Source organism: Salminus brasiliensis, chromosome 7 (assembly GCF_030463535.1).
Source record: "Salminus brasiliensis chromosome 7, fSalBra1.hap2, whole genome shotgun sequence".
Classification (NCBI taxonomy): domain Eukaryota; kingdom Metazoa; phylum Chordata; class Actinopteri; order Characiformes; family Bryconidae; genus Salminus; species Salminus brasiliensis.
The window spans coordinates 2,387,697-2,409,786 of record NC_132884.1 but is presented as its reverse complement, the minus strand read 5'-3'; the positions used below and the strand labels follow the sequence as shown (position 1 = coordinate 2,409,786).

General features: G+C 45.7%; 1 protein-coding gene across 1 annotated transcript in view; it reads left to right on the top strand.

The window, feature by feature from the left end:
- Window positions 1-630: 630 nt before the first annotated feature.
- LOC140559787 (E3 ubiquitin-protein ligase SMURF2-like) overlaps window positions 631-22,090 on the top strand; it is a 52,866-nt gene continuing 31,406 nt past the window's right edge. Inside the window, exons 1-3 of the mRNA XM_072683411.1 lie at window positions 631-1,006; window positions 19,269-19,307; window positions 22,088-22,090. The exon at window positions 22,088-22,090 is cut by the window's right edge and continues 106 nt beyond it. Of these exons, the coding sequence (XP_072539512.1) occupies window positions 955-1,006; window positions 19,269-19,307; window positions 22,088-22,090 (94 nt within the window). The 5' untranslated portion in view covers window positions 631-954. The remainder of the gene's footprint in view (window positions 1,007-19,268; window positions 19,308-22,087) is intronic.

Here is a 22,090-nt window from a genome sequence, read left to right as displayed (position 1 = left end):
AGCATCCACCTGAAATGCCATAGCAACCACCAAAAAATGTCTTTGCAACACTATAGAACCCACTATAGCAACATGTTAGCAACCACTTCAAACACTATAGCACTCACTACAGCAACACATTAGAAACCACTTGAAATATCATAGAACTGCCATAGTTACCACCTGGTAGCGCCGTAGCAACCCCCTGGAACACCACATCAACAGCATGACCCCAAAAATGATGTCCTGTGTAAATAAACATATAATAGATGCAATTGATGTGAACTGATGTGAATATGATTATTAAATTAATAGTACAATTGAAATCCATGTCCTTCATTTTTTAAACAACGAAGTTACATCAATATATATAATTGATTATTGATTGCTATTTTTAATAATCCCCTCTTATGCATAAAATGCCACTAATTCCCAGTCACTGATGGAAAACATTGCCTGTAGGTATGATTTGCCACGCTGGGTGCAGGTGGACTACAGCCAGAGGTGCACTTTAAAAGACTGCAGTGTAGTGCGGCGCTTTGGCCACGGGGGGGCGCTGGAGACGCTCTTCAGGCAGAAAGTGGAAATTCAACTCGGCGCAAAATAAAGCTGGGTGTCCCACAGCGGCATGGGTCACTCTCACCGCCTCTGCCCGGCGGAGCAGGACTAAACCTCTGCTTTTCAGCCTCACACGGCTCGAAGGACTTGACTAGAGCAGGACTGCAGAGCCGCTGGAAGCGCTTTGCTTGGTGAAGGCGTTAGAGGCGTTAGAGGCGTGAGGCGTGAAGGCTGGCGCTGCTGGGTTGTGCACATCCGGGGCAGCATGCTGCCGTGTGCTCTCCGCTCCCTCGCTGGCGTTGAAGAGCTGCCCGGGGAGGAGGAGAGGGAGTCCGCCTTCTGAAGCGACCTCCGCCGCTGCGGCTCTGGAGAGATTTCGGAAGAATTAGAGGCACCAGGCCGGGAGAGGAAGGGGGGATGTCTAACCAAGGAGCGAGGAGGAACGGGCCGGTGAAGCTGCGGCTGACAGGTACGAGCGGCTGCGGTCGCTGTGGGGCTTCCAGCTATCCGTTGCTACGCGCAGAGCTAGCTAGCCCACTCACTCACTCCTGTAGTTTCCGTACTTACAGTTGCTATAGTAACAGTCGGGGAGTTGGTAACAGTTGCTGTAGTTGTTCGGTTGCTATAGTTAGTTAGTTAGTGCTGCAGCAACTAATCGTTATAGTTGCTACAGTTGTTGCTGTTGCTAGGTGCTAGAGTTGCTATAGTAATAGTTGCGGACTCGCTACAGTTACCATAGCTGTTAGCCGCCATTGTTACAAGTTAGCTAGCCGACTGTTGTAGTCACAGTTGCTGTGGTTGCTATAGTTATTTCCGTCGTAATTGTAATTGTTGCAGTTGCCATGGTTATTAGGCTGTAGTTGTTTTAGTTGCTGTAGTTATTAGGCGCCGTAGTTCTAAGATAACTGTTACAGTCGCTTTAATTGCTATGGATATTCAAGTTGTTTGTTGCTGTAGTTACTTCTTATAGTTGCTATAGTAATAGTTGCGGACTCGCTACAGTTACCATAGCTGTTAGCCGCCATTGTTACAAGTTAGCTAGCCGACTGTTGTAGTCACAGTTCATGTAGTTGCTATAGTTATTTCCGTCGTAATTGTAATTGTTGCAGTTGCCATGGTTGATATTGTGTAGGGTAGGCTGTAGGTTAATAGCTGTAGTTGTTTTAATTGCTATAGTTATTAGCTGCTGTATTTCTATGCTAACTGTTACAGTTGCTTTAGTTGCTATGGATATTCAAGTTGTTAGGTGCTGTAGTTCATTCCTATAGTTGCTATAGTAATAGTTGTAGACTCGCTACAGTTACCATAGCTGTTAGCCACCATTCTTATTGTTAATTCAGCTAGCTGTTGTAGTCACAGTTGCTGTAGTTGCTATAGTTATTTTAGTTGTTATGTGCTTGTTATAATTGTTGTAATCACCGTAGTTAGTTGTTGCTGTGGTTGTACGTTAATTAGTACGGTTGCTAGCTACACTTGGTGTAGTCGATTTGGTGGCTGTGGTTGTAGTCATTTTAGTTGCTATAGTTATTAGCCACTGTAGTTATAAGCTAACTGTTGTTGCTTCAGTTGTTGTAGTTGTAAGTGTTACAGTTGCTATGGAAATTCCAGCTGTTAGGAACTTTAACTAACTTTTGTATTAATTAACTTTTGTTAACTAACTATTGTTGCCATAGTTGGTGTAGTTGCTTCAGTTGCTGTAGCTATTAGCTGCTGTAGTTATAAGTTAATTGTCATAGGTGTTACAGTTGCTATGGTTATTCTATTGCATTTGCTAGTTGCTCTAGTTACAATTGCTTTAGTTACTAAAGTTATTCCAGTTATTATATGCTTGTTGTAATAGTTACAGTTACCGTAGTTATAATTGTTACAGTTCCTGTAGTTGTTCACGATGCCATGGCTATTCCAGTGGTTGTGCTTGTCAGAATTGCTACAGTTACTGTAGTTGTAGTTGTTCCTGTTGCTGTAGTTGCTCTAGTTGCTATGGTTATTCCTTTTTTTTCTACAGTTACAAGTCTTACTAGTTGATACTGTTGTTATAGGTATTAAGCCGCTATAGTTATGATAACATGGTTGCTATAGTTGCACTCGTTCTAGTTACTGTTGCTATAGTTGCTATAGTCACTTCAGTTGTTATGTGCTGGTTATAATTGTAATAGTAGCTGTAATTATAAGCTATTACAGTGTCTGTAGTTGCTACATTTGGTGTAAGTTGTTAGGAGATGCTGTAGTTAATAGTTGCTATAGTTACTATGGTTGTAGTTACAGCTGCTGTTTTTAGTATTTACTATGCAGTAGAGAAAGGTGTTGCTGAGGGTGTAGATGGTAATTGTATGTTGTATTTATAGTGTAACTGTGTAAAGAGAGCTGGCTTGGGTTTCCAGTCCTATAAGTGTGTGTGTGTGTGTGTGTGTGTGTGTGTGGGGGGGGGGGGGGCGGCCTGTATGTCCAAATGTATCCAAAGGCTCCTTCTAATTAGTGGATTGAGCTTTTAGGCCCACTTGGGCGAATGGGGGGGGGGGGGTTCTGCGAGTGATACAGCTCAATGCAGTACCTATAGGATAAGTTGAAGAGGGGCGTTTGTGAGATTAAGAACAGGGTTCTCCACAGGTTTCTTAGCAAATGCAATCATGAACTTATTAGAACCAACGTAGAACCGTTTGAATAGTTCTTCTTTGTGGAACGCCACTTGTAGATGGTACTTTAACAGTGGTCTTAACTCTGTTTAGTGTATAGAACCTTTATTTATTTATTTATTTATTTATTGTTTTTCCTTTATTTATTTAGTGTAATGTTCTAACGTCGGTACTCCATGAAAAGGGTTCTTTGCTAAAGGATTCAGTGGTTACATATTTGAATGCTTGAACCCCTTTTATAGATGATACCCTGAAGAATGGTTCTAGCACCATGTGGCGTAATTAATATAGTGACACTTGTAATCCTCATGTAAACATCAGTACACCCTAAAACGGGTTCCTCGGTAAAGGCAGTGGTTCTAAATAAAGCCCATGACCGCTCATGGACTGTTTGTATGCTTAAATGGTTCTTGTCTTTGATGGAACCGCTTGTAGATTGTACCTTGAAGTGGTTCTATGTAGGACTATGTAGGGTTATGGACTTCTGTACTGTACAGAATCTGGATGGAATCCTAAAACGGGCCAAGGTTCTAAATGGAACCATTACAGGAACCAACACACAGTTCATTGCCTGGTAAAACGATTCTTCAGATTCAGATAATTGATACAGTTATGATGGAACCTCTTGTAGATGGTACTTTAAAGAAACGGTTCTGTGTAGCACTGTATGCTGTTATGAACTTTTGTACACTTTTGTATACTGTACAGATCCTATACCAGTCAAGGCAGTGGTTCTAAATAGAACCATTAAAGCTCTAGGAACCATTTGAGTGCATAAACGATTCATTGCCTGGTTAAACGATTCTTCAGATTCATTAAAAATTGTTATAATTATAAGGAATCTTTTTTTATTTTAAAGGTTATTTGCTAAAGGCAGTGGTTTTCTATCTAGAGCTATGACAGCTCAAAGAACCATTTGAATGCTTTAATGGTTCTCCTCTATGATGGAACCCTTCTTGTAGATGGTGCTATGAAAAATGGTTCTAGCTACAGCTACACTATTTCTATACTATATAGAACCTTTTTTTTTTTTTGGCTACGAGTGTATTTATGTAACATCCGTACATCATAAAAAGGGTTCTTTGGGAAAGGCCATGGTTCTAATATAGAACTAGGAGAACATCAGTTCTTCTGCTGTATGATGGAACACCTACTTTAAACAATGGTTCTATATTGCACCATGTAGTGGTATGTGTTCACAGTAAACAGTTTCTGTAGTTTTTTGGCTGAGATGTCAGTTATCTAGCACCAATAACATCCAAAAATGGTTCTTTGGTCCATTTAGACCCATAGGATCTCAGAAGCCAAGAAGAGGCAAGAAGTGTCCTTTGGTTAAATGGTTCTCTGTATACAAGGACCAGCATCTTGGAAGATGGTGTTTTAATGTAGGCATGCAGCAGAAAAGGCCATGGTTCTATGTGGAACCATGATAACTCAAAGAACTGTCTGGATGCGCGGGTAGTTCTTTGGCTGGTTAAAGGGTTCTTCAGATACAAGGAAAACAAGAAAAGCTAAACGATCTACTTATGATTACAGTCATGGAGGGAGCCGTCGGGGACAGGTCGACGTTCTCGCTTGTTCTCCCCCTCTGACTAAGCGGAACAGCCCCACCAGCCTGCCTGCCTCGTGGGATTTTTCTCTCATGATGAAATCTTGGAGTGATCTGATTGGAAATCTCAGTAGACACAACATCCTTTGGCCTGGGAGCAAAGTAGGTCTGGAAGGAATTTAGGAACATGTGCAGAAAACATTGTTTTGGCTGTTGGAGGGAGCAGTGAGGAGACCCACATCTCTCTGAGATCGGGCTACTACAGCCAGACAGATTGCACAGCGCCAATTTGCTAATCACGTCAGGTGAACGCAAGCCTGTCCGCACATTAGGGGCCGGAGGAGGAGACGTTGAGTCTCCAAAAGTGTCCAGACACCCTTTCTAAACGGTTCGTAATTCATCTACTTGCTGATCCGTTGCGGATACAGGTGTTCAGGTGCCCGCACAACAAGCTCTGGGACCCAGCTCTGAGGCTAGAGGGGTATAAAGCCCCCCAGCATTGAGCTGTGGAGCAGTGGAAGGACTGGAGCTCCATCCAGTACTTCTGGGATGAGGTGGGGTGGTGATCGTCATCCATCATCCAACATCCAACATCCTGACCTCACGAACGCTTGCTCTTGTCGCTGAATGCAATCAAATCCTCACATCAATTCACACATTCCCTGGACAGTAGAGGCAGAACATTTTTCATGCCTTTAATTTCGCACGAAAGCGATGAATAATCAGGTGTCCCAATACTTTTGCCCACGTGGTGCGTTTTGTACTGATCGCTCCATACAGTCCATACATCCCATGGCGTTACAGCAGTTTAGCTCCGCCCACTCACACTGCTATAAGTAGTGTTTCAGCCTGGACAGCCCGGGACGTTTCGGAGTGCCGGGACACCTGGAGCAGCCCGAGGGATGAACAGCCCAAGGCTGTAAAAATGATATGCTCATGTGAAAGTGACCAGCAGCTGTGTTTTGGTGTATGAACTCGCATATAAACTCACATGAATGTTATATATTTGGACGTTGAGGGGTGGGTTTTGAGGGGGAAGGATTTGGGCCTCCGTTTCCTACCACTTAAAATAACTGTTAAAGGCCTCAGAACATAGAAATCTCCTTCACTGATCAGCCAAAACATTAGCACCACCGACGGATAGAAAAGAAAACATTGATTATCTTCATCTACAGTGGCTCCTGTCAAGGTGTGGATCCAGACCCGTTAGAAATCAGCCACTGTTCCACTGTTCGGTCATCAACACCTTTTTCTACCACACATTTTCCTTCCCTTCGCCTTTCTATTAATGTGCTTGGACACAGAGCTCTGTGAACAGCCAGCCTCTTTAGCAATGAGCTTTTGTTGTGTTTTGCCCTCCTTGTGCAAGGTGTCAATGGTTGTCTTTTGGACAACTGTCCAGTCCGCAGTCTTCCCCATGATTGTGTAGCCAACAGAACTAGACTGAGAGACCATTTAAAGGCCTTTGCAGGGTTTTTGAGTTAATTAGCTGATTAGAGTTTGGCACCAGGTGTCTTCAGTAGTAAACCTTTTCACAATATTCAAATTTTCTGAGATACTACTGAATATATCAGTCTGTGTGTAATGAATGAATATAATATTTACTTTTTGAATAGAATTACTGAATTAAATCATAAATAATTTTATGACCAGCCCTTGTAAATGTGTGCTGAGATCCACTGGGCTTTGTGTTTTGCTCACCATCACTCACCGTCTGAATCAGCTTGCTGCCAGGACGAGGTGGCTGGAAGGTTGTTTTTTTGGTAATAGGAGTGGAAAACACGGGTCATAATGGGTGCTTTCCCCAAATTATCTTTAGATCTGTGCCAGTATTGTGATATATATATATATATATTTTTTTTCTTTACCAGAAACCGTTTGACGCTTAGGTTTGTTTATACCGTGACCAAAGTTCAACTGCTCAGCTGCCCCCTTTTTTCCCCTTCTCTTAAACAGTAAACCATCATGGCCTCATTTTTGCCTGAGTCTGACTTGCTAGGCTGATTCACTGACTGTCTGATCGATATCCATCATGAAAATTCCATTTGATCCCCCTCCAAAGCCCAGAGACTTGAATCAGAATGGTAGATTCCCTCCTCAGCAAGGGCTCTGTAAGTATTGCTGTGTCACGTCCCTTTTTTTTTTTCTCTTTAGGGATCAATAGCCTCCTTTCCCGACTCCCTCTGAAAAGCCTCTCTATGCCGCGTGAGCCGGGTATCAATAGAGGGTGTGTGTGCCGAGGACGGCCTTGATGCCCCAAGTGCCCCTCAATCACACCGGCCTGAAACTGAGGTCTTAAGAACGGGGAGGTTTCTCCAAGCCCAAATTGAGGGTCTGGGGTTCCTCACTGAGAAACCGAGGCCTGGGAGACAGTATGTACTGGACGATTGACGGACTGCATGATTATAAACCAACAGTGAAGGAATTGTTGCGTTCTTGTTGCAAATAAAGGGTTCTTTGAGCAGTGCCCTCAAAGAACCACATCTGGTTCTGGTTCCGTAAAGAGCCGGTTTTGCAAAAAAAAGTGTGAAGAACCTTTTTACATTGCATTACATTTCTTCAAACCATTCTTTAAACATTTACAAATGAAATGTAACCCCCTGGTGAGCAGCCGAAGGTCAAAAACCTCTCTCGGGGCTGGAGGAAGGAACCTTGATAGGAAACAAGGACCCATGCTTCTCTGGTTGAAACTACTGATCCGACACAGGTAGCGTCAGAGTCAGAGTCCGGTCATTAAGAATTAGATCTGATTGGATTCTTGGAGAACAGAGAATGTGAACAGTATCAGAGTGTGGACTATTGACTCCGACAGGTCTGACTATAACAGCCTAATTAAAAGGAGAGAGCCAGAAGGTAACACAGACATGGGAGCTCCCTGAAACACTGGCATTCATCCACTGCACCGTCCACAAACTGGAGTGATCACATGCAAGCAGTGGGACAGCAGCACCACATCTCCGTTTACTGCAATTCAGTGTGTTCATGAAGCCCTGGATCTGCAACGTAGATCAATCCGTAAACCTCATAGCCCGTGTGTTCACGTTAGCGGGCGTCCGAGCAACAAGCGATCCATGAAGCAACATCCTAAGCGCTTGGCTCAGACAAAATCGTTCTTTCTTGTAGTAATTTAGCTTTTTACCACGAATACAATCAATGAACCATTATATAAGCTGCTCGAGTTGCTCGGTGGAATTAAAAAAAATAGTTAATAATCAACACGGCGAGATTATATCGATTAGAGGTATACATGAATATACAAATATTCATGAATATACATTCATATACAAACTATGAATAAGTTTTGATTTAATTTTCAATAAATTGCCCGACCCACGTCTGAGGTCCCCAGCCAGCTGCTCCCTGAATTTTATTTATTTATATATTTATTCTCCGTACCGGCGTTTTGTTCCTTTCTCAACTGTGTGCCGCTAAGCATGAAAGAGAGGTTCATAACCACTGATATTTTTATTGGTTATTTAATTTTTTATTTAATTAGTTTTTGTATTGACATATTTGTTAATGAAGTTCTGGTTTTGTAAAAGAAACAAGTGTGGAAAACTTTTACATCGATATATTTATTTAATTTTAATTATTTATTTATTAATTTTTTTAAATGATTTTTTTTTTTAAACCTTTCAAATTAAATTGAATGTATTTGCAAAACAACTTTACAGAAATCCATGAAATCATGAAGTAAAAAATCTATAATACATAAAAAAGCCCCCTGGTGAGCAGCCACAGCTTGAAAACCTCCCTCAGCGCTGGAGGAAGAAACCATGGTGGGAACCAAGGCTCACAAGTGAGGAGCCTGTCAGGCCTGAGAAGTGAGCAGTTAGTTCTGATTGGATTTATGGAGAACAGAGGTTTTTCAGGTTAGGGTGGGGGGGGGGGTAGAGAGGAGTGATACATATATAATATTTGCTTTGGCTGTTACATGTTCTTGTCGGACCCTGAACTCTTCACACGTGGCAACGCGAGTGGCCTCAGACACACCCACAAGGGACAAACTCGCCCGCTGGTGTGAACGCAGGGTTAGAGTCACCTTAACGTTCTGCATCGCGCCTCTCGCGCCTCTCGCTCACATGCTAATGAGTTAATGAGTGACTTTCACACCTGCAGTCTAATCAGAGAAGGTGCCTCTTTTTTTCGAGCAAAAATAACCCGTAAGCTTTTTCTTTGATCAGACGGAGAGCGTCGTAAAAATTCCTCCTCATCCTTATCTCCCATCAGCCCTTTACAGTTTAACCAGCTCTCTGACTGTAAACTTCACTCACTCACACTCTCTTTCTCTCTCTCTCACTGTACACTGTGTCCAAATGTTTGTGGACACCCCTTCTAATGAATGCATTCAGCTACTTTAAGTTGCAGATGTGCAAATGCACACACACAGCTTGTCTAGTCCCTGTAGAGAAGTACTGCCAAAAGAATAGGACCCTCTGGAGCAGATAAACATCATGACTCTATGACACCATGCTGCCTAATGGCAGGCGTGGGCTAGTAGAGGGGTATAAAGCCCCCCAGCAGCATTGAGGAGCTGTGGAGCAGTGGAAGAGCTGTATTCTCTAGAATGATGGTGGTGGAGCTCCATCCAGTACTTTTGGGAGGAGTCGGGTAGTTGAGGATGATGAGATGGGGTGGTGATCATCATCGTCCAACATCCTGACCTCACTAACACTGCTGTTATTGCTGAATGCAATCAATCAAATCTTCACCGCAATGCTCCTCCAGAATCTGGTAGTGTGTGAGCAGGTGTCCCAATACTTTTGTCCATATGCTAAAACTGGAACTACTACGCTCTAAGTGGCACATAACAAACACGGTTGCATCTTAAAGTAGCTGAGTGCATTCGTTAGGAGGGGTGTCCATAAACTTTTGGACATATAGTGTAGCAGGAGCATCTTGTTGACTCATCGTCGCAGCCGTGCTGAAGAAGCGCTCTGAGCCTGACGTGTGATTGACGCCGGGCGACCTTTGCCCTGTCACGGCCGTACGTGCTCGGCTCCGGATCTGTCCCAGACGGAGAGACGGGCGGCCGTGTGGCTCCTCGCAGACGCAGACGGCGGAGCGCGTATCGCACTTCCTGTCTCACCACTTCCTCTCCAAACCAACAGAACACCACACACACACACACACACACACACACACACACACACACACACACACACACTCACACACAGCTGCTTCTAAGAAATGAGAACGGAGACTGAGAATTTTGCGCGTATGTTTACCCCGCCGCTGCCTGCTTGACCTTTTACTCCGTGTCTGCAATATCAGGTGTAGGAGCACTGTGTGTGTGTGTGTGTGTGTGTGTGTGTGTGTGTGTGTGTGTGTGTGTGTGTGTGTGTGTGTGTTCTTTCTAAAGATCTGCTTTTGCTAAGTACTTGTAAATGCATATGAGCAAGATTTACCCTAATTAGCCATATCATTAGAACTACCAGTCTAAAATTGTCTCTGCCCCCCTCATGCCATCAAAACAGCTCTGACCCGTCGAGGTACGGACTCCACAAGACCTCAGAATCCAGTCCAGTGGTTTCTGGACACCTTCATACGTTAGAAGTTGTGAGGTGGGGCCTCTATGAGCATCAGTGAGCCTTGAGCACCCATGTCCTTTCTTGGAGCACTTTCTTGAAACACCCCACAAGACCTGCCTGATGTTCTGGAGATGTTCTGACCCAGTCATTGTCTAGAACATCACAGTCTGGTTCTTGTCAAAGTGTCTCAGATTCTCACGCCTGTCCATTTTTGACCGTTTTGTCACTTGCTGCCTGATATGTAGATCTGAACTTTTGACAGGTGCCACTGGGACCAGATAAACGGTGTTCTTCACTCCACCTGGCAGTGGTCTTAATGTTCTGGCTGTTATAACTGATCGGTTAATAATGGAGCTGTTCTGCGAGAAATTGTATTTATTGCTCCTGAGCTCCCCCTACAGGCATGGAGTGTAATTCACTTTTACTCCACTGCTGTAAATACAAGTCACGCATTGAGCGCCCCCTCCCTCTTGGGCCGCTGTACCCGTGCATTTGTTGACGAGCTGAGAGAGCTGCAGAAGCTTGATCCGAAGATGTAGGCAGTAGAGTAACACTACAGGATTTTACACTAATATGACTCTATGGGTTACGCAGAGTTACACAGCAGCAGTTCTGGAGAGAGGTTCTCCACCTGCAGCTCCACCACCAAAGCTCCATAGTGCAGTAGCAGCAGCAGCAGCGCTCCGGCCCGGAGTGGGAATGACGGAGACGCCGTTCTGCCTGTTCCAGCCAGTGGAGCTTCAGCATGATCCTGAAGCTGCTGTCTGAAGGTACTACTGCTTCAGTAGTGAGTCAGTAGAGTATCTGTGAGCTCACTGCCTGAGATGCAGTATGAGGGTCTGACTGACCTTCTGTTTGGGCCTGGAATACTCTCTGTGTGTCCAGTCTGTGGCTGTAAAACGGGCCTTTCATCTCTCTCTCTCTCTCTCTCTCTCTCTCTCTCTCTCTCTCATTGCAGTGTGTGTGTGTGTGTGTGTGTGTGTGCCATTCTAGAGACGGACACCCCCCCCCTCGTTCTTGTCCTCCCTCTCTTGTCGTTCTCCTTTTCCTGCATTCCTGCCGCTGATCCGAGTCCAGATGGGGGATGATTCATCGTCTCTGTATGGGCCGCGGGGCCGTGATCGAAAAATCAGACCGCTCGTGTTCCCCCAAGCCTTCCAATGAGATTAGACAGCACTTCATTCTCTCTCTCTCTCTCTCTCTCTCTGTGTGTGTGTGTGTGTGTGTGTGTGTGTGTGTGTGTGTGTGTGTGTGTGTGTGTGTGTGTGTGTGTGTGTGTGTGGTTTGGTTTTGAGGGATGGAGGCACGGACAGTGTGGCTTTATGAGTCTCTCCAGGGTTTCTCTTATCTCCCTGTAATCTGTCCATCTCCCTTAGCCATCTCCTTCTCTCATTCTTCTGCGCTCTCTCTCTCTCTCTCTCTCTCTCTCTCTCTCTCTCTCGTTCACTCTCGCACACTCTCACTCACTCCCTCCCTGTATGTCTGACTCTCGTCCTATTCCAGTAAACACACTGCATCAGCACACACACACACACACACACACACACACACACACACACACACTGCTGCAAAATTGCAGAAGTACAGTTCTGAATGTACAGCTTAGTATCGTGTGTGTGGGGTGTGTCTGACTCCAGGGGGAACACCCCCACCCCCCACCCCTTCTCCTTACTGCTACACACTCGATGACATAATTGGCATGCCAAATATTTTTCGTCTGGAATACGACGTGTGTGTGTGTGTGTGTGTGTGTGTGTGTGTGTGTGTGTGTGTGTGTGTGTGTGTGTGTGTGTGTGCTTGAGGGTGGAGGGAAAGTATAACGGGCAGTGAGAGGAAGTTCAGTGCAGATAAGAGGCGCCATCAGACTGTGTGTGTGTGTGTGTGTGTGTGTGTGTGTGTGTGTGTGTGTGTGTGTCTGTTGAGTATATTTTGTGCTCTGAAATGGAAACCTGTCATACACTGACTGTATATATTGCACCCCTTCTTTTAAGTTAAAGGTGCACTCATTGCTGACACCTATGTGCAAATGCACACACACAGCTTGTCTTGTCCCTATAGAGAAGGTCCGGCAAATAGAATAGGACTCACTGGGGCAGATAAACATGAACCCATGTGAACCATGCTGCCTAATGCCAGGCGTGGGCTATAGAGGGGTATAAAGCCCCCCAGCATTGAGCTGTGGAGCAGTGGAAGAACTGTGGTCTCTGGAATGATGGTGGAGGAGCTCCATCCAGTACTTTTGGGACAAGTTGGGGTGATGAGGTGGGGTGGTGGTGATCATTATCCAACATCCTGACCTCACTAACGCTCTTATTGCTGAATGCAATCAAATCCTCACAGCGGTGGTCCTCCAAAATCTGGTAGAAAGTCTTTTTCTCTGGACAGTAGAGACAGTTACTCCAACAAAAGCAGAATCAGCTCTTTTTAATAGCCTTGATTTCAGAAGAAACCTTGACTGAGCAAGTGTCCCAATACTTTTGTCCAGATAGTGTATATGCAAACTAAATAGTCGTTGTGTGGAGGAGACCACCGGCTGTAGATTTGATTTATCATCATGCTGAAGTACACAGAGTAATGAGGTTAGGGGGGGTTGAAATTAGTGTGTGTGTGTGTGTGTGTGTGTGTGTGTGTGTGTGTGTGTGTGTGTGTGTGTGTGTGTGTGTTAGTTAATGGAGGGTGTAGTGTGAGGAAGCTAAAGCGTTATTGTTGGGAACTGAACAATAGTGTGAATGGGGCAGTGCTGCAGTCTAAGCGGAGACGGGGGGACGGGGGTGATGGTGGTGTTAGTGGAACGGATCATTTCTAGCACCTCTGTTAGCATCAGACACACAACGGTCACCTGTAGTATCAGGGGGGGCTCAGGGGGGGCTCTAATATAGAATAGAAGTGGCCCCAGAACGGAGCCCTGGGGGACTCCCCAGAGAACAGCAGGGATTATCAGACTTTTGAAGAGGGGGAAAAAAGAATAATCCCATGTTTACTTAGGGAAGAATAGGAGCATTTCCGTGAGAATTTGATTGCATTCAGAGACAAGAGCATTAGTGAGGTCAGGATGTTGGAGGATCATCCCAGAAGTACTGGATGGAGCGAACTGGAGAGAACTCGGCTACAGCTCAGTGCTGGGGGGCTTTATACCCACTATCTCTAGCCCATAGGTTGATGTTGCTCTGCTCCAGAGGGTCCTATTCTATTGGCAGTACTTCTCTACAGGGACTAGACTTTCTGTGTGTGTCTGAGTCTGTTTCAGAGATGGGTGCAACTTAATAAAGCTGAATGCATTCATTCGAAGGGGTGTCCACAAACATTTGGACATAGTATATGTGTATGTCTAATGATATTAAAGGTGCTTATGTAAAGGGGCGGTAAAATCACCATGGGATAACTGAACCTCGAGGAGAAAAGTGTAAGGTACAGTGCCTTCGACTGCGGCTAGCTCAGCGTTAACAACCGCGTCCTTTTCCTAGACAGCCCGTGGTGCCCAGACGGCGAAGAGAGCCGTCCAGTTTCAGGTGTGTCGGCCAGTGAAACAGAAACCCGTGTGTGCAGCTCTGCTCTCACGGAAGTCGAACATTTCCCTGTAAACAAACTCTGAGCGGCGGTGTTAATCGTCCAGCTGACAGCCCGCTGCGAGGGTTTCACCTACTGCTACTACTGTTTAACCAACTGTCTCTGTTTACATCCTGGCCTTTGAGGTTTCTCCGTGCCGAAGTGCAGCCGTCAAAAAAACCAAAAAAACGCAGAGTGATAATGATAATGATCGCTGCCTGATTTCGCGGCAGGAGGTTGAGCTGTGTTGTGACATTTGAGAGCGATTCTCCTTTTCGTGCTCCTCTGGAAAGCCATTGTTCTCCAACCTCCTGTCTCGGAGCAGGCCTGACTCGTTTTTCCAGAGTCGGCCAGCATCGACCTGCTGACGTTTTACTCGGATGTGTCAGATGTAAAGAGGCCTGCTGCCTTGGAGGCCTTAAACTGACCTGGAGGCCTAATTCCACCCAGATAGAAGCTCCTCAGGCTCCTCCAGTTTTGAAACAGAAGGTGAAACTGTGGTTCGTTGAAGTTCGAGAAACTTGCCGATTTGGATTTTCCTCGCAGTGATGGTGGGGAATGGTACCCGGCGTCGGTTGCCATGACTACAGCACAAATATAGACACTTTATTTACTATCTAAACCCACCAGTGAAGCTTCACGTCTCTTCTGAGGTTTATATGGAATGTTGATGATTGGGAAAATGGCGTAAAATGGCGTAAAACGGCGTAAAACGACGTAAAATAGCATAAAATTACGGAAACGTGCGTTTTTTTGGGGGTTTTTTTTTCGACTTTTTCTCGACTATTTTTGAGCCGCACCACCGCCGACAAGTACCCCTCCACCATTTTAATGATATGCGATTTAGTGAACTTATTTTAAGCTTGTTTTTTTGCTTTGCTTTGTTTTCCACTTTTTGACATAATGTGTCAGAATTCCGTGATGAACGGACCAATAGAAATGCTCCATCCTGACCTGGAATGACGTCTTTTTCGTTGACGTCCATTGAAGGTTAAGAAGGTTTCTCCCTCCTCTTGTAAAGCTGGCATTTTGAAGACGCAAGGTTTTTTTTATGTTTTTAAACATAATGTAAGGTATCAAAAGTATCCACATTCATCACTCAGGTAGAAGTGAGTGGAGATACAAGGATTTAAAAGAGGGGTTAAGCCCTTTGACCCGTCTGACTGTGAGCTTGAGCTTGACCTGGATTTTGCAGGAATTGCTGCGGTACTGGATATAAACAACCATCTGATTTAGATTTGGGGTAAAGAGGTCAGCACTGCTGCTGGCGGGCGTCCTTTTCTTTGGCTGGGGTCAGTGCGGTCAGTGGCAGTTACTTTTCTATGATTTATTAATTTGTTGCACAATAAGCCATAACATTAAAACCACTTACTCTGACACATGAAGACATGGACTCCACAAGATCTCTGAAGATCATTAGACGATAGCAGGAGGTGGGGCCTCCATGAGCATCAATGTGCCTTGGGCTCCCATGATCCTTACTTGTCGCACTGACTACAGCATACCAGGAACACCCCACAAGACCAGCCTGATGTTTTGGAGATGTTCCAGACGACTGGGTCAGTTTGGTATACACCTAAATAGAGCAGCTAGTCCCTTTACGTCACCTGTCAGTGGTTTTAATGTTCTGGCTGATTGGTGTAGCGCGTATTTGGGTCATGTCTTGGCTGAGATTATTAACAGACCTTCGATCATGCTAAAAGAGGCGGCTAGCTGTGGCTCGTCGTTTGGTTAACCCGTCTTGCGGCCGTTTTAAGCCGCCTTGCCTCGCGGCGGTGTGAAACTGTGGTCAGTGCAGCGAGGTAGAGGTGAGAAGTTCATCCCTCCATTCTTTATTCAGCAGGTCTGGGCTAAACCGGGAGCTCGTGCTGGTCCCCAAGGGAGGCCAGACGGTGTTAAAGTGAGTGTGGTCTCCGCGGGGTGCCTAGCTTTAGCATTGCGAAGAGACCGGCGTTTAGTAAAAATCGCTGACATCCAGGGATGTCCTGATCAGGTTATTTTTTTGCCCCCAGTCCAATCAGAAGTCTCGATGCTGAGCATCAGCCGATACAGATCAGATCTGATCTCTGTGTGTATAAATAATAATCCAGCACCACAGGTTAGATCAGACGAGTTGCTGATTAATCTGAATGGGAAGCTTCATACCCCTCTAGCCCAAACCTGGCATTGGGTGTTCATGAGAATCTTGGGCTTGTGTGTGGCCTCTCTTTTTTGACCTCTGCCATTTTTTTCCTCCGTCACTCACAGCCCTGGTGTGTCGACTGTTTCCAGCCTCTGTCTCAGCTAATCGCTGTCAAGTGGTTTGTTTGGCCTCAAGTCAGCCACCAGCCCAAAGTCCAGCTGTAGCTGGGAGAAGCCATTGGGTTTCCAGCAGGCGCTGGCAGTGGTGCTTCTGGTGCAGCTCCATTAATTGACCCTGTTGACCACCCGAACATAAAGCTCCTGGTGCAACTCTATCATATTCCCTGTGCCTCCACAGTGAGCATCCTGGTTCATTTCTGTCAGGGTCCTCCTGGTGCGGCTTTGTTTTGGGCCTCCTGGCGCAGCTCTATCATGGGCCACCCCTGAACTGGACCTTTTCGGGCTCTGCAGCTCAATTTTGCATTTGACCTTCTAGAACAGCTCCACACTGGGCCTCCTGGCTCATTTCCGTCAGGGTCCTCCTGGTGTGGCTCTGTTTTGGGCCTCCTGACGCAGCTCCATCATGGTCCCCATGGGCCAACCCCTGAAATGTACCTTCTCTGGCTCTGCAGCTCAATTTTGCATCAGATCTTCCAGAAAAGCTCCAAACTGGGCCTCCTGGCTCATTTCCTTCAGGGGCCTCCTGATGCAGCTCTGTTTTGGGTCTCCTGGCGCAGCTCCGTCATGGGCTACCCCTGAACTGGACCTTATCGGGCTCTGCAGCTCAATTTCGCATTGGACCTTCCAGAAAAGCTCCACACTGGGCCTCCAGGCTCATTTCCTTCAGGGGCCTCTTGGTGCAGCACTGCACTGGGTCTCCTGACGCAGCTCCATCATGGTCCCCATGGGCCACTCTGAACTGGACCTTCTCGAGCTCTACAGCTAAATTTTGCATGGGAAAGTTCATCTCTGTCCCAGCCTTCATAGTGCAGGTACCTTATGGTATGTTTGGGTCAGCTCTGCATTGGGCCTCCTGATGCGGCGCCATTGTGCGGCCTTGTGGACTAGCTCTGCCTTGGGCCTTCTGTTACAGCTCTGTTGTGGGCCCCATATTTCCCGAGCTAGCTATGCATGGTCCTGTGCTCCATGCTGTGGCTCTCTGTCCTGCAGCTGCACTCCAAATGGCCTGGCTTTACGACCTGCCAATAGCTTGTAGATTTGTGGCCCTACTGCTCCTTTGTTGAGGGGTGTGACAGGCTGAGTTCCTGAGCTTAGGAACGCAAAACAGTGTAATTGAAGAGAGGAATGTCCTTGGCGTTTACTAGCAGTTGAGTGCTGTAATGTTCTAAGGAACATTCTGATATCCTCTGAGCATTTAAATGAAGTAGTGGCGATCCACAAATGGTGCACGTGTTATTACACTTAATTAAGCATGCTATTAAAGGGTCAGTTTACTTTGCATTCGGACTGTTTGCAGGAGGTTATCGGGTCAGGGCAAGGCTTTGAGCTGCTGCTTTAGTCTTGGACGAGTCCGAGGACGGACGCTGGTCGAGACTTGGGCGAGTCCGAGGGCGGGCACGGTCGAGACTTGGGCAAATCCGAGGGCGGGCGCTGGACGAGACTTGGGCGAGTCCGAGGGCGGGCGCTGGTCGAGACTTGGGCGAGTCCGAGTGCAGTCACTACTGAGGCCAAGACTAGTTGGAGTACAAATACTAGACTAGTCCGAGTTCAAATTGAGAACGAGACGAGTCCGAGTACGAATCCTATTGAGAATGAGACAAGTCTGAAGTGCACAATAACTGAGTGTTCTGTAGCGTCCTGATTTGTTGACGTAGGAGATAGTAGTGGCCAATTAGGGGCCACTTCTGTTCCCTATTAAAGTGCTTAATATAGCACTCCTGATTTTCCAGTATAGAGGATAGTAATTAAGGGACCATCTTAAATATGGTGTGTGTGTGTGTGTGTGTGTGTGTGTGTGTGTGTGTCCATAACCAGAGCTCTTTTTGGACCCGGCATGCTCCATTACATCCTCCGGCATCCCTTGATGAAAAAGAGCAACTGCAGCCATCAGCAGGCTCCCCTGGCCAGAATGTTTCGCCGCGGTCAGCTCCGCAGGAGGCTCCCTCGGGGGTGTCTGCTTTCTTTTTTAACCTCACGGCAAGCCTGGGTCAGTGGGCCACGGCAGGGGTCAGTGTGGCAGTTGTGGCTGGCGGGGGAGGTTATTTTCCTTTGGCCTTTAAAAGACACCGGTTACCGGCGAAGCGGCCCGGGGGGGTTCTTTACTGTCTGGCAGTGTAAACGTGACCTCAGAGGTTACGATTCTTCAGAAAACAGTTCAGTGGGCCCGTTTTCTCAAAATATCACTGGTTTCAGTTCCGTTTTTGATTAATTCTGAGGATGAACGAAACGCCTACATTGAATAAATATTGAGTTCATTTGCAGTGGATTCTCAGTTCTGTTGCACTGATGCATCATGATGCATGGATACACATTTTACACCCCTATTTCTGTCCCCCGGCCGTGGAACCTGCGTCATGGCAAAGCAGCCAGTGTAACGGATAGGCCAGTGGGCGGGGTTTGGCATGGCGCCATGGCGATGGGGTGGCAGTAAAACGCGGGCTGAGGCGGCACCCGATCAGAGCTGTGACATTAACACGCCATGCTTTTGTCCCGACTCAGCTGCTGGAAAGGGTCAAAAGGTCGTCACCCAGGAGCCGTGCAAAGGGTTCATGTTCAAACGCGGCGGCGAAGAGAGCTAGGAGCAAACCTCTGTACTGGTGCAGACTGGCTGGCCACTTTATTAGAAACCACTACTTTGTGCTTCCACTCATTGGCCACTTTATTAGAAATCCCTATCTTTTCTTTCCACTGGCTGGCCACTTTATTGGAAACCCCTACTTTGCGCTTCTACTCACTGGCCACTTTATTAGAAACCCCTGCCTTCTACTTCCACTGGCTGGCCACTTTATTGGAAACCCCTACCTTGTGCTTCTACTCACTGGCCACTTTATTAGAAACCCCTACTTTGTGCTTCTACTCTCTGGCCACTTTATTAGAAACCCCTACTTTGTGCTTCCACTGGCTGGCCACATTATTTGAAACACCTACCTTCTACTTCCACTGGCTGGCCACTTTTTTGGAAACCCCTGCCTGTGCTTCCACTCACTGGCCACTTTATTGGAAACCCCTACCTTGTGTTTCCACTGGCTGGCCACTTTATTGGAAACCAATCTGTGTGTGTGCTTTTGAAGGAGCTGATTTCTAATGACTGTGGGTGTCTGGATACTTTTGGACTTGTAATATAGCTCAGAAATGTGAAAGCTGTCTAAATTCTGCTTCTTTCTTTTTCAGTTCTCTGTGCGAAGAACCTGTCGAAGAAGGACTTCTTCCGTGAGTACTGACTTTAATCATTCTTCTCCGTGGCGGCCGCTCTGTGTCCAGGCCCGTCTGAGCCCGTTTACGCCCGGTCACCTCATGCGTCCTGAGTTTCGGGATTATGTCTGGATCAGGTCACGCCACTTCAGGAGGTGGTCTGATCTGATCTGAGACTCATCTGAGCCACATGGTACAGCAGTGTGAACACATCCGCCACTCCAAGACTCCAAGGCTCCACAACCATGACTCCTCCCAGTACAACCACACCACCAGTAGTAAATTAGCAAATTTGCATATTCCGTCCCACCCAGCAATCGGACTTCACATAAAGTGTAACCGAGGTCATAGACTGCATTTATTCAGTATGTTAGAGCATGCTAGATCATCTTACTTACTCACTTACTTAATAGATAGTGCTGCTACACTATATGGACAAAAGTATTGGGACACCTACAGGCACTTTAAACACACCCCATTCTAAACCCATTAGAATTATTATTAATAAGGAGCTGGTCCCCTTTTAACAGCAGCTCTACCAGCAGCAGCAGCAGGTCTGACAGACACTCGGTGACTGAGCTGCTCTCTGTGAGCTGTTCCTCCTAAACTCTTCCACTGTTCAATAATAACACCACTCACAGCTGATGGAGGAAGATCTAGGAGGGAGGATATTTCACCAGCTGACTTGTTGTTGTTGGTGCAGCGGTGTCTCCTATTACATACAGAACCACGCTGGAGTTCAGTGAGCTCTTCAGAACCTCCCGTTCTTTCATTGATGTGATGAAGAAAGACAGACTGCAGGGCTATGGGCTGGATTTTATACACCTGTGACTGAACGGGACTGAATTAAACACCTGAATTCAGTTATTCAGATGCCCAGTAGTGTCCAAATACTTTATATACTGTCCATATAGTGTATTCTGTCCTGCGGTCGGCTAGAGTTCCTCGCTTCCTCATGCCCTGCTTTCGACTTTCCCTTCCCCCTTTATTGTTCAGCAGTATGGGTCAGTATTATTACAGTATCTTCAAAATAATGCAATGGACAAATACAGTGTTCATATTTAGTGCTAATTATATGCCAGTTATAAGCCTTAGTAGTCGTTGTTGTTGTCATTGTTGTTGTTGTTGTTGTTAGCCAAAAGTTAGCTCATGTATTAAACCAGCTTTATAAGCCAAGTGTCCACAAACTTTAGACAAGCCAAGATTTAGATTAGCGGTGAGGAAGCTGTTTGGTATGCCTACATGCCCCTTCCTTTTTTTTTTTCTTTCTTTAACAAACAAATACACACACACACACACACACACACACAGTATATAAACACACAGCCGTAGCGGGAAATCACCTCGGCTTGGCAACCAGATGCATGTGACTTAACAAGTCTGACCTGTACACTGATACAGTCACTAGCCTGCAGTATCATAGCCTGGGGAACGTTCAGCCGGCGCGCACACACACACACACACACACACACATTCTGAAAGTACATATTTCCCATCATTACATCTCAATGAGCCGGTCCTCCCTTATCTGTGTGTGTGTGTGTGTGTGTGTGTGTGTGTGTGTGTGTTTGAGAGATCTGTGGTGACTGTGTGGAATGTGTGTGGAGAAGCTGAGCTGCATGCCTGGGTTTGAATTGTTTATTTACTCTTCTACTACCGATACGCGGCGGCGGCGGCGGCGGCGGCGTTGTTCTCGCATGGTGACGAGATTTTAAAGGGCCGGTGTCCCACTTTTTACCTCTGTGTTTGTTCTGATTGGCTGAGCCTCGTTAAAAAGCACCTGGGCAGGCGGGGCTTAATAGCAGTGGACTAAATGGCGAAGATATAAAAAAGTGTTGTCCCGAATAACATCAGAGAAATGCTGAGTCAGGGCTGGGCGATATGGTAAAAATACTAGATCATGATATTTAAAGACTTTTTATACACGATATTCATCACGATACATGTGTGTAATCACAGACTAAAAACATCAGTATCAGATTCTCCTAAACTACTATTCAGATCCTCTCTGTACTGAATACAGTGATTTATACTCTATAACATCTGCTGCTCTTCATCTAATGAACCCAGTCTAATTACACTGTTAGTAATGAAACCTGCAGCTGATCAGTGTTCATTAACACTAACAGTCTCCTCCATATGCTTAGAAAAGCACTGGGAGGAGTTATGGTTGTGCTGGGAGGAGTTATGGTTGTGCTGGGAGGACTTGTTGGGTGTGGAGTGTTTACACTGCTATAACGGTGGGATTTGGATCTGGGTGTTCTTGCGGCTTGACCTGATCCAGATATAATCCTGATACTCAAGACGCAACCGAAAAGTGACCAGGTGTAAACGGGTCGAGAACAGGGTTGGAAACACAGTAAGTTAGTAAGGTCAAACCCACCCACGCACCCACCCTAGTCTACCACAGTATGAGAGTCAAGTCAAGTCAGATTTATTTGTAGAGCTTTTTACAACTGTTGTCGTCACAAAGCAGCTTTACATAAATAGTGATTAATAAAAGACAGAGACAAAAAAGAAAATAACGTAAGAACCACTTAAGGGCAAGTACGGTAAAACAGTAAATAAAGGGTTAAAAACCAAACAATCAACGAGGCCATAACATTAAGACCATCTACCTAATTTAATTTAGTGGTTTGGTTTAAACGCCTTCTTTCTATATTTCTTCAGTAGAATATTTTATTCATATTTATTTCATATTTAATCAACATTATTGTTGTTGTTGTTATTATTATTATTATTATTATTATTATTGTGTATTTATTAGGGATGATATTCTTTCTTTTTTTTTACCCCAGGAC